Below are 12,761 nucleotides of genomic sequence, written 5' to 3' on the forward strand. Positions count from 1 at the left end.
TCTCTCTCTCTCTCTCCCTCTCTCTCTCTCCTTCTCTCTCCCTCTCTCTCTCTCTCTCTCTTTCCCTCTCTCTCTCTCCCTCTCTCTCTCTCTCTCTCTCTCTCTCTCCTTCCCTCCTTCCCATCTCCCTTTCTCCCTTGAATCAATAAAAGCATATTTAAAAAAAACTATTTTGAGGCCCCGTTGGCGTGGCTCAGGGGTTGAGCATCGACTTATGAACCAGGAGGTCAAGGTTTGATTCCCGGTCAGGGCACCTGTCCAGGTTGCAGCTTAATCCCCAATTGGGGGGGGGGGGGGTGTGCAGGCAAGAGCCGATCCATGATTCTCTCTCCTCATTGGTGTTTCTAGCTCTCCCTCCCTCTCCCAAATCAATTAAAAATATATATTAAAAACAATTTATTCTGAGGACTCTGCCGGTGTTATCAGATACTGAAGGGATCCGTCACAAGGTAAGAACCAGCAGGTGACCAAAACCGGTTTGGCTCAGTGGATAGAGTGTCCGCCTGCGGACTGAAAGGTCCCGGGTTCGATTCCGGTCAAGGGCATGTACCTTGGTTGTGGGCATGTTCCCAGTAGGGGGTGTGCAGGAGGCAGCTGATCGGTGTTTCTAATTCTCTATCCCTCTCTCTTTCTCTCTGTAGAAGATCAATAAAACATATTTTAAAAAAGAAAAGAAAAGAAAAGAAAAGACCAGCAGGTGCAGGAGGCAGGCTGAGGGCCGGGCGTGGGCACGGCCTGGGCACACCGGTGTCACCTGCCTCGATCCCGATGGGAGGGGAAGGAAGGATGTTGCAAAGGGCCCGGCCTGGGCCCAGGCGGAGGCCAGGAGGCAGGTCCCGGGATGGGACGGGTGTGCCAGCCAGGGGCCTGGAATGCAGGGAGTGGCGGGGGCAGAAGAGGCAGGAGGCAGGCTGAAACCAGATGGGGACTCTCGGTGTCCGCGGTCTCTCCCTGGTCACCAGGCTGTTATCGCCTCGGGCCGGCCATATATTCATTAATCATATACCTGCCTTATCTGCCCTCCAGGCCCGTGCTCTCTTCAGGGGAGCAGACGGCTCTGGAGGCCCGAGGGACACCAACCCCCATGCTGGGCTCTAAGGAACCGGAGGAGGACCGGCCCTGGTCCCTGCCCTTGAGGAGGTCTCCGGCCAGCAGGGGAGACACACAGGTGAGCAGGCAGTGCCCCGCCTGGGAGAGAGGCTACGGTGGAGGCCCCGGAGGCCAGCAGAGCTCCCTCCTGGAAATCCCGGAAGGCTTCCTGTGGGAGGAGGCACTGGAGAAGGCCTTTCCCAATGTCCCGAGGCCAATCTAAAAAAAATACAGGAACTCTGGCCGGTGTGGCTGAGTGGACAGAGCGTCAGCCTGTGGACTGAAGGGTCCCAGGTTCGATTCTGGTCGAGGGCACCTGCTTGGGTTGCCAGCTCAATCCCCGGTAGGGGGTGTGCAGGAGGCAGGTAATCGATGATTCTCTCTCATCACTGATGTTTCTATTTCTCTCTCCCTCTCCCTTCCTCTCTGAAATATATAAAAATCTATTTAAAACCCTACCCGGTGTGGCTCAGTGGACAGAGCCTCGGCCTGCAGACTGAAAGGTCCCGGGTTCGATTCCGGTCAAGGGCATGTACCTTGGTTGCAGGCACATCCCCAGTAGGAGGTGTGCAGGAGGCAGCTGGTCGATGTTTCTCTCTCATCGATGTTTCTAACTCTCTATCCCTCTCTCTTCCTCTCTGTAAAAAGTCAATAAAAAATATATATATATTTTTAAAAAGCCACAATAATTTTGTCCCATCCTCTAAGGCAGATGTTGGGGTCCCAGCGGAGAAGGGCAGAGAGGGGTGGGGAGGGGGGGGAAGGGCATGGCCAGCCCAGAGGTGAGACAGTCCAGGGTGCGTCCTGTGAGGGCACACCTCCTCCAGGTGTGGCGCCTCCACTCGACAGCCGTGTCATAAATACTTGCTGGGTTGCTCTCTCTTTCTTTCTTCCTAAAAAGGAAGCTGGTATTGCTGTGGGTGGCGTCTGGCGAAATCTATTTAGATTCTTACCTGTATTACAGTCCTTGGCCAGCCCTCACGCTGTGTGTGCTCATGAGGAAGCGGGAGGAAGGTCACGGGGCTGTCACGGGAGGTGACAAATGGAAAGCTTCGTCACCTGGAGAGGGGTCCGTTAACTGCAGGCTGGGGCTGCGGAATACTACGCAGGCGTGAAAAAGGTTAGGGCGTGCTTAAAGGTAGGGGCACAGAGAGTTCCCCAGGATACATTGCTTAGTAAGAAAAGCCACTGCTCGCCGAAACTGGTTTGGCTCAGTGGATAGAGCGTTGGCCTTCGGACTGAAGGGTCCCGGGTTCGATTCCGGTCAAGGGCATGTACATTCGTTGTGGGCACATCCCTTTAACGGGTTGTGCAGGAGGCAGCTGGTTGATGATTCTCTCTCATCGATGTTTCTAGCTCTCTATCCCTTTCCATTCCTTTCTGTGAAAAATCAATAAAAATATATTTAACAAAATTTAACAAGATAATTAATAAAATTTTTAAAAAGTCACAGTTCAATAGCTTAGTATATTGAGTATTAGCCAATTCGCTAAGCACATAAAGCCATCAGGAACACTTTTCAGTTTTTTACTTCAGCAGCTCCTTGAATAGCTTTGTTTTGTTCCATGTTGGTTGTGACGTTGATGTGATGCCATAAAGTAAACTCTTGTTTCTACCCATGAGCCTCTGGTTTTTCTCATATGGTGTTTCCCTTATTGACTACATTAAGTGAGGACGTAGTGTCTATAAATCTGAGGCTGGTAAATTTTTTCCGTGAAGTCTCAAATAGTAAATATTGTTGGCTTTGAACTGAAAACCGTGTGGCCTCTATCATAACTCCTCAACGTGCTGGGCCCAGAGCCGTGTCCCCATCCTCTCTGGGGCTGACAGTCTGTGGCCCAAGAGAGAGAGACAATAAATAGCAAACACAGTAAATGAGTAGATGACATAGTAGGATGGCAGGTTCGATGTGCTATAGAAAACAGAAACAGGAGAGTCGGTGAAGGGCGTTGGGGGCGTGTCCTGGGGGCTGGTTGATATTCACCGGACCGGTGAGAGAACACCTCATTGCTAAGACCTGAATGAGTGGCGGGAGCGGGCCACAGGGATGTCTGGGAGGAAGAGCTTTGCAGAGGGAATAGCCTGTGCAAAGGTCCTGAGGTGGGAGCACGCCAGGGGTGTTCAAGGAACAAGGAGGAGCTGAAACCGGTTTGGCTCAGTGGATAGAGCATCGGCCTGTGGACTGAAGGGTCCCAGGTTCGATTCTGGTCAGGGGCATGTACCTTAGTTGCGGGCACATCCCCAGTAGGGGGTGTGCAAGAGGCAGCTGATGGATGATTCTCTCTCATCGATGTTTCTAACTCTCTATCCCTCTCCTTTCCTCTCTGTAAAAAATCAATAAGAATATATTTAAAAAGAAAGAAGAAGAAAAGGAAGAAAGAAAGAAAGAAAGAAAGGAAGGAAGGAAGAAAGAAAGAAAGAAAGAAAGGAAGGAAGAGGGAGTTGAATGGTGAGGATGGAGCAGAGTGAGTGAGCGGGGAGGGTGGGCAGTGAGGTCTGGGGGAGACTCAGGGGCCACATCCTGCTGGGTCTCATGGTGAGAACTTGGCTCTCACTCAGAAGGCGCTGGGAACCAGGGGAGAGTCTGAGCGGAGGGGGGACGTGAGTGATCTTGGGGGTGAGGCCGAGGAGGGGGGGAGTAGAAGCAGGGAGACCAGCGAGGAGGAGACGGCATGGCCGAGGCAGGAGACGAGGGAGGGCTGAGTCGAGCAGAGAGGCAACAAGGGGTCAACTTGGATCCTTTTTGAAGGTCAACTTGACCTTCCATCGGTTCCTTCCTGCATTAACTGAGTCTTCCGTCCCTCTGCCCACTGACTTATCCACTGTGTGCAGCCTCCATTTATTCAGTTATTCACCCACTCAGATGCCCCTGCTGGTCCTGAGGGTGCAGAAACAGCTCAGGAACTCGGAAATGGAGGTGGATGGAATATCAGGATGTGTATGTATGTGTGTGTGTGGGCGGGGGGGAGGTGCGGGGGAGGAACTGGGGATGTGGGGGAATTCAGAGCTCCCGGAGAAAGAGAGGGATTCCCACCAGCTGGCACAGCCCTCGTTATCCTAAAGTCATAAGATCCTCGTTATGTCAATCTGAGTAATGGGCAGCACAGGTGTGTGTGTGTGAGGGGGAAGCCAGTGGGGGGCCAAGTTCATGTATCAGAATAAAACTTTGGCCCTGGCTGGTTTGGCTCAGAGGCTAGAACGCCGGCCTGCAGACGGAAGGGTGCTGGGTTCTATTCTGGTCAACTGCACATGCCCAGGTTGTGGGCCTGATCCCCAGGAGGGGGCAGCCAGTCAATGATTCTCTCTCGCTGAAATTGGTTTGGCTCAGTGGATAGAGAATCAGTCTGTGGACTCAAGGGTCCCAGGTTCAATTCCGGTCAGGGGCATGTACATTGGTTGCGGGCACATCCCCCGTGGGAGGTGTGTAGGAGGCCGCTGGTTGATGTTTTTCTCTCATCGATGTTTCTAACTCTCTGTCCCTCTCCCTTCTTCTCTGTGGAAAATCAATTTTTAAAAATGATTCTCTTATCATTGATATTTCTCTCTCTCTCTCCCTCTCCCTTCCTCTCTGACATCAATAATATATATAAAACTTTGGAGCGTAGAGGGGAGGATGAGGGAGAGCCAGGAAGGGGCTGCACTGTGGAAGAGCTTTTGAGTGAGAAAACAATTGGAGGGAGCAGCTGAGGGGATGCTATGGGGACTCAGTCCTAACAGACGCAGACAGAGGGACCAAGACCGTGTCAGAGCTGCGTGGGTCCTGCCCCTGATCCCGCTCCGGCATTTCCTCTGTGGCAGCGGTCTGAATGGTCCCAGCGTCTTATTTCTGGTCCCTGGGCTTCTGTTCTCCTGAATGTGCCTCAGAGCCGAGCTGGCGGCAAGACAAGAGCCAGCTGGCACCTCGTGCGGGGCACACATGAGTGAGGGGCTCTGTCCCGCAACGACAAATATTTATGGAGTGCCTACTGTGCGCCAGGCCTTGTTCTAGACCGGGGGTCGGCAAAGATTTCCTGTAAAAGGCCAGACGGTAAATACTTCAGGGTCAAGAACCAGATGGTGGCTGAAACTGATTTGGCTCAGTGGATAGAGCATCGGCCTGCAGACTGAAAAGACCCAGGTTCGATTCCGGTCAGGGGCTTGTACCTTGGTTACGGGCACATCCCCAGTAAGGGGTGTGCAAGAGGCAGCTGATCAACGATTCTCTCTCATCGATATTTCTAACTCTCTATTCTTTTCTCTTCCTTTCTGTAAAAAAAAAATCAAAATATATTTTAAAAAATAATAATAAAGTGCTTGCATTTTACTAAAAAAAAAAAAAAAGAACCAGATGGTCTCTGTTGTAAATACTCGATCCCCCCCTAGTAGCAGGAACCAGCCATAGATAATATGTAAGTGAGTGGGTGTGGTTGTGTTTCAATAAAACTTTATTTGCACAAACAGGAGCTGGACCTTGCCTGGGTGAGGGTGGGGGTGATGTATGGTGAAGATGCCTTGACTATCAGGAGAATGAGGTGGGGGCTTTGTCCTTAAGGCCTTCTCCGGGGGACTTGGATGGAGGACAGAGAGGGCTCTGAGCGCAGAGCGCCCGCCTCCTTCCAACTTTGTTTCCCGGGTCTCAGCCGCGCTGGTGGTTTCCTAGAGCGACCCATGACCCGAGCTCTGATGGCCAACACCAGACTCTGATGCTTTCCAGCTGCACAACCGTGGGCAGCTTCCCTCGAGGTTCTTATCTGCACATTGGCCTCTAGAATAAGGTGATCAGACGTCCCGCTTTTGGCGGGACAGTCCCAATTTTTAACAAGTTGTCCCGCAGCCCACGGCGTTTTGAATTGGGACTTTCTTAAAATGCTGCGGGACACGGGGACAAATTGTTAAAAATCGGGATTGTCCCGCCAAAATCGGGACGTCTGGTCACCTTACTCTAGTACCTCCCAAGCTATTGGGCGGATTACGGAATTTAATACCTAGGATGGGCTTAGAACTGTGCCTGGCGCACACTAAGCACTCCAGCCCTGGCTGGTTTGGCTCAGTGAACAGAGCGTCGGCCTGCAGACTGAAGGGTCCCGGGTTCCATTCGGGTCAAGGTCACATGCTCGATCCCCAGTAGGGGGCGTGCAGGAGGCAGCCGATCAATGATTCTCATCATTTGTGTTTCTATCTCTCTCTCCTTTCCTCTCTGAAATCAATAATATATATATATATATATATATATATATATATATATATATATTATTGATTTATATATATAATGAGCATGAAAAACGTAGAAAAAAGGGAAAATAAATAAGTATCAGACATCAGTGAGTGATGACAGTAAGCTTCCGTTTGCTGAGGGTGTTCTATGAGCTGGACGCCTGTACAAAGCACTTTAATGGTTTCTGATATTTATTTACGTTCATCGAACACCCTCGGCGAACGGGAGCTTAATGCCATCATTCACTGATGTCATCAATGACCCAGAGACTGAGCAGAATTCCTGACATCTCCAGTTTAGGTCCCTGATGGAACGATGACATCCCTAGTTGCCAGGCAGAGTTAGCCCTAAATAGGGCTGATGACATCACCAGTTGCCAGGCAGATTATGGTTGGTAGACTGCAGGTGCCAGAGCTTGCTTTCCTGTCGAAATGCCCGTTGTGTCCCAGTCCACACTCTCCCCCGGTGCCCTCGGGCACAGGGGATTTTTATTGGCCTGAGCCTCAGTTTTCCATCAGTCGTATGGGGAGAATAAAAGCATCGCTCTCATAAGATTGTCCCAAGATTCCGTAGAGGGAGTTAATGCATACATAGGACACAGTGGCCAGCACACAGTCGGCACTCGCTAAACAGCAGCTCCTGTCACCCTCGGTGCGGGAGACTTCTAAGGAGGACACGCTGCCAGAGGAACAGGGGCCCTCAGCTCGGTCTTGGGTAAGAGCACACACTCTAGCCAAAACCGGTTTGGCTCAGTGGCTGCTTGCATGGAACCGGTTGGGGGCATGTACCTTGGTTGCGGGCACATCCCCAGTAGGGGGTGTGCAAGAGGCAGCTGATCGATGATTCTCTCTCATTGATGTTTCTATCTCTCTGTCTCTCTCTCTTCCTCTCTGTAAAAAATCAATAAAATATTAAAAAAAGAAAAAGAAAAAAAGAGGGCACACACTCTTGCCAAAACCAGTTTAGCTCAGTGGATAGAGCGTCAGCCTATGGACTGGAAGGTTCCAGGTTCGATTCCGGGCAAGGGCATGTACCTTGGATGTGGGCAGTAGGGGGTGTGCAGGAGGCAACTGATTGATGTTTCTCTCTCATTGATGTTTCTAACTCTATCCTTCTCTCTTCCTCTCTGTGAAAAATCAATAACATGTGTATATATATATATATATATATATATATATATATTTTTTTTTTTTTTTTTTTTTAAAAGAGTACACACTCTGGGGTCTGACCTAATGCCATCTGAGCCCAGATCCGCCACCGGTGGAGCCAGGAGACCCTGGGCACATGGCTGGCCTATAAGGTGTGGAGATGACAGCGCCACCCTCCTGGGCTGGCACGAGGGCCCGTTGAGATCATGACAGTCAGGCTCCCAGCACGTAATCAAGCTGCAAGACGCCCTCAGCAAGGTCCTCCCCTCCCTGGAGCTCAGTGTCCCCAAGTGCATAGACGTGGGCAGTGCCCTGGCTGTGTCCACGCTTCTTACCCCCAAGGACTTGCCAAGCCAGTGTGTTGGGGGCTGGATGCTCGCACCAGTATCTGCCCATCCTCCCCCCCAACGCCAGCCTCTCCTCCTGTCTCTTCGTTCCCCACCTCTTACCTCTCAACCTTTCCCCTTCGCTGGCTCTGTCCCTGGTTCTAGACTTTCTCCCTCTCATTCCTCTCCTGCCTGCCATCAGAAGCCTGTTTGTAGGGAAATAAATATCAATGGGATGGTAATACTCATCATTATCTGTTTATTTATTTATTTTTAAAAATATGTTTTATTGTGCCGAGACCGGTTTGGCTCAATGGATAGAGCGTCGGCTTGGGGACTGAGGGGTCCTGGGTTCGATTCCGGTCAAGGGCATGTACCTTGGTTGCGGGCATATCCCCAGTGGGGGGTGTGCAAGAGGCAGCTGATCGATGACTCTCTCTCATTGATGTTTCTGGCTCTATGTCTCTCTCCCTTCCTCTCTGTACAAAATCAATAAAATATATTAAAAAAAATATATGTTTTATTGTGTTTTTTTACAGAGAGGAAGGGAGAGGGATAGAGAGAGAAACATCGACCAGCTGCCTCCTGCACACCCCCTACTGGGGATGTGCCCGCAACCAAGGTACATGCCCTTGATCGGAATCGAACCCGGGACCCTTCAGTTTGCAGGCCGATGCTGTATCCACTGAGCCAAACCGGTTAAGTCTATTTTCTGTTTATTTAGTCTTTTCCCAATGCTCCAGCTCTTCGCACACATCGACTCTTCTCTCTGCATGCACTGACTCATTGAATTCACACAATGCAAAGACTTACTGGTGACTGCTCGACCCTTACTGAGTGCCTACTGTGTGCCAGGCCCTGAAGAGCCGTCACTGAACAAAACAAAGATACTTGCCCTCGTGGGACTTGCATTCTAGTGGGGAGACAGAGGATAACGAAATAAACTCTGGCCGAAACCGGTTTGGCTCAGTGGATGGAGCGTCGGTCTGCGGACTGAAAGGTCCCAGGTCCAATTCCAGTCAAGAGCATGTACCTTGGTTGTGGGCACATCCCCAGTGGTGGTGGGGGGGTGGTGGTGCAGGAGGCAGCTGATCAATGTTTCTCTCTTATCGATGTTTCTAACTCTCTATTCCTCTCTGTAAAAAATCAAGAAAAATATATTTAAAAAAAGAGAAATAAACTCTGCCAGAGCTAGGAGCTAAAATAAAGCAGGTCATGGGGAGGGAGTGAGGAAGGGCACGGCTCTATATAGAATGGTCTGGAAAGGGCTCCGGAGGGAGGTGGCAGTGGAGCAGACGTGAGGCCGGGAGAGGAGGCAGCAGGAGGAGCATTCCTGCGGAAGGAAAAGTAGATGTGAAGGCCCTGGGGCAGGACCGGGCCTGGGAAGCACTTGAGGAATTGAGGAAGGGCCAGAGGCCAGTGTGGCTGGAATCCGAGGAAAGGACATGAGCCCTGGCCCATGTGACTCAGTGGTTAGACCTTGGGCCTGGGCACCGAAGGGTCTCAGCTGAGATTCCTGATCAGGGCAAGGGCGTGTGGGAAGCAACCAATTGATGTGTCCCTCTCACTTCTCTCTCTCTTTCTCTCCCTCCTTCCTTCCGCTCTCTCTAAAAATCCATAGAAAAAATAACCTCAGGTGAGGATTAACAAACAAAGAAAAGGAGGTGAGATCAGACAGGGAAGGGCAGGGGGTGAGGGGTAGGTGCCGTGCAGGATGTTGTGGGCCATGGTGTGAACACTGGCTTTTCCTCTGAGATGGAGCCATGGAAGGTTCTAAACAGAGGAGGGGAGCTGGCAGGAAAAACATTTCACAGGACCCCACTGGCAGACAGCCTCTGTGTTTGGGGGGGGTGTGTTTGTGTGTCAGAGTGGAGGCAGAGAGCCATCATCCCCATTCTACCGGTGCAGGAATAAATGGAACCTCGAAAGAGGCAAGCAGCCCTGACGGGTTTGGCTCAGTGGATAGAGCATCAGCCTGCGGACTGAAGGGTCCCGGGTTCGATTCCGGTCGGGGGCATGCACCTTGGTTGTGGGCACATCCCCCGTGGGGAGTGTGCAAGAGGCAGCTGATCGATGTTTCTCTCTCATCGACGATTCTAACTCTCTATCCCTCTCCCTTCCTCTCTGTAAAAAAATCAATAAAATATATATTATATATATATATATATATATATATATATATATATATATATATATATATATATATATATATAAAGGCGGCCAGCAGCTGGCTCACGCCCACACAGCTGTGGAACAGCAGAGTCAGGCGGGCAGCTCCAGCTCCTGCCCCATCCTGGAGCCTCAGGAACCACCTGTGAGATGGGCACACAGCCCGGAGCCCAGTGGTGCAGGGCTCCCCAGCAGCAGGTGAGCTGTAAGAATCATTGATCAGCTGCCTCTTGCACACCCCCACCGCCTCGGGGGTCAGCAGAGCCTTTTCTCTGTGACTCTGAGCAGTCGCCTGACTCTCTTGAGCTTGTTTTCCCACCTGTAAATTGGGAAGCATTAACCAACGTTTGGTGCAGCAGGGCGGTTCCGGGCAGAAGTCCTGGCCTTTGCTGGTTTGGCTCAGTGGGTAGAGCGTGGGCTGGAGGAGGTTCAACTCCGGGATCCTCCAGTGAAGATTAACCATAAACAAACCAACAAATAAATAAATAACTTCCCGAAACAGGTTTGGCTCAGTGGATAGAGCGTCAGTCTGCGGACTGAAGGGTCTGGGTTGGATTTCAGTCAAGGGCATGTACCTTGGTTGCGGGCACATCCCCAGTAGGGGGCGTGCAAGAGGCAGCTGATCGATGATTCTTATCGATGTTTCTAACTCTCTATCCCTCTCTGAAAAAAAAAATCAATAAAATATATTTAAAAAATAAAATAAATAACTTCCTGCTGAGACGAGAGAGAGAGAGAGAGAGAGAGAGAGAGAGAGAGAGAGAGAGAGAGAGAGAGGCAGGATTTCTGGAGTCAGGTTTAGTGGGATCCGAGTTCTTGCTTTGCCACCTGCCAGCTCTATCGCGTTTACCTCATCTGCAAGATGAAGATCTTAATAGCATCCATCCCAAAGGGTGGTTGTGAGGCATACATGAGATCAGTCAGGTAAGGCGCTTAGCACAGCTCCTGGCATCGACACCGTGAAGGATCGTTGTTAAGGGCGGCGCTGCCCACACCTCCCTGGCGGGTACGAGCCTGGGAGAGCGCCTGGTACGCTGTCGGCGGCGTTCGACAAAAGTGAATTTTCTCTCCGGTCTCTGCCGCCCGCCAGTTCCCCGGGGACCCAGGCATTCCGGCCTCCAGCCGGCCCCCCCAGCGCGGGCGCTCACAAAGGCTCCCATTCATCGTCCCTTACAAAGCGACCCATTCACCCGGGTCCCCAGGGCCTGCCACCCTCTCAGCCGCCCCCCGTGCCTCGCCATTGGCCTAGCGCGCTGTCCGTCAGGCCTCGGTGTCCCGCCCACCGCCGCGCCGCCAGACTCCCAACTCCGGCGCGGGCCCTTTCCCACGGCTGGCACGCCGCGACAACTTCTGATTGGCCTCGCCCGCCAGCTGCTTCTCTCGATTGGGCGGCGAGTCGCCCCCGTGGGCGGGGCCGCAGCCTGCCGCAGCGGGCTCCGATTGGTGGCTTCTGTGCTCGTGTGGGCGGGGCTTCCCGGCCGGGCCCGCCCCTCTTTCTCCTCAGGCCGAAGCCTCGGGGCGGCCCTGGACGCCGGTGAGTGGCCGGGGTCCAGTGCCCGCGGCGGCGGCCCGGGCCCGCGAGGCTGGGCCTCGGGGCTGCGGGCGGGCCCCGGAGGCCTGGGCGGGTGGCGGGCAGGAGCGGGGCCGGGGACACTCACCTTGTGCGCTGCGGGACTGCGGCGAGGGGGGTGAGGTGAGGGGGGGACGGCGCGGGGCGACTCTCTCCGCCCCCCAACGCGAGCTCCTACTGTGTGCGCGGCCGGGTCGGGGTCCATGCCGGCGGGCCCCGGGCCTGGTCCGTAGCCGGGGAAACTGAGGCTCGCTTTGGGACCTGGAACCCTCTAATACCTGAGTCATCGCCTCCCGTGCCCGCCCCCAGCAGACGGTGTCTCTGTTTCCACTTGTGGAAACGGGGGACCCGAAACCTGGGGTCGGGACCGGCGGAGGCGGAGCCGTGGGGAAAGACGTATGGAAGCACCTACTATGCGCTTTTTGCAACTAAACAATGTCCCTTAATTATAACCCCAAAGCGGGCCGTGTTGTACCCATTTCACAGAGGGGAAAACGGAGGCTGGGCAGAGGTGGGGTCTGCAAGGGGCCGGAGTGGAGGGTAACACTTGGGAGACTGACTGTGTGCGGGGTTCCTTAGCCTTTTCCGTCCACAGGAGTCCACGAGGAAGGCGGCGGGCCCCGTGGCCCAGAGGGGGAAGCTGGTGGGAAGGGGTTACCAAACGAGAGGAGAAAATGGACATCTTTGAGGACCTCAAGCTACACGTTTCCCCCCCCCAAAAAAAACCTTGAAAACGACCCGGGCTTGAACCCAACACTCCCTCCCTCTTCCTGACTGTCTGACCTTGAGCGCCTTACCTCGCCTTTCCGTGCCTCGGTTTCCCCATCGGAGAAGCAGAGATGGCCATCCACCCCATCCCATTGTGTTTTTGTTTTGTTTTGTTTTGATATCATTCTATGGCTTGGAACTCCGGAGAGAGCTGTTCTGAGAGCAGAAGGCGCCAGGCACACAGTAGGTGCGCTTTGCCACTCTTTGGCCCCCGTGTCACCCCTGAGGGAGCAGCCCCGCTGGACGGAGAGCAGCGTTCTGCCGGCTCCCTGGGCGCGCGGACCCTCTGCGGACAGCGTGTGCGGCCCCATTTCCAGGGCGGGGGACACTGAGGCTCAGAGAGGTTAAGTGAGGGCCTGGGGCATTGCTTATGGAAGCCCCCGGTGGGCTCTTTCCTCCCCTATCGTTTTATTTCTTTCGTTGGCCGTTTTTATTTCGTGCGAGGCCCCCAAAAAGCTGGAGCGGGATTCGAACCCTGGAGTGCCAGCCAGTCCTCT

At 53.1% G+C, this 12,761-nt stretch overlaps 1 protein-coding gene across 6 annotated transcripts in view; it reads left to right on the forward strand.

The window, feature by feature from the left end:
- Window positions 1-1,012: 1,012 nt before the first annotated feature.
- Window positions 1,013-12,761, forward strand: part of MYH14 (myosin heavy chain 14) — a 91,804-nt gene continuing 80,055 nt past the window's right edge. For 3 of the 6 annotated variants that reach the window (XM_045581644.1, XM_045581645.1, XM_045581649.1), the window contains exon 1: window positions 11,440-11,460. Coding sequence is in view for 2 of the 6 variants with exons in the window: in XM_045581646.1 (XP_045437602.1) it covers window positions 1,085-1,168 (84 nt within the window). In the remaining 4 variants the exon portion in view is untranslated. Of the gene's footprint in view, window positions 1,169-11,438; window positions 11,461-12,761 lie in introns of those variants that run through there. The other 3 variants (XM_045581646.1, XM_036437648.2, XM_036437647.2) reach the window with 3 other exon arrangements.

Source organism: Pipistrellus kuhlii, unplaced genomic scaffold (genome assembly GCF_014108245.1).
Source record: "Pipistrellus kuhlii isolate mPipKuh1 unplaced genomic scaffold, mPipKuh1.p scaffold_m20_p_147, whole genome shotgun sequence".
Classification (NCBI taxonomy): domain Eukaryota; kingdom Metazoa; phylum Chordata; class Mammalia; order Chiroptera; family Vespertilionidae; genus Pipistrellus; species Pipistrellus kuhlii.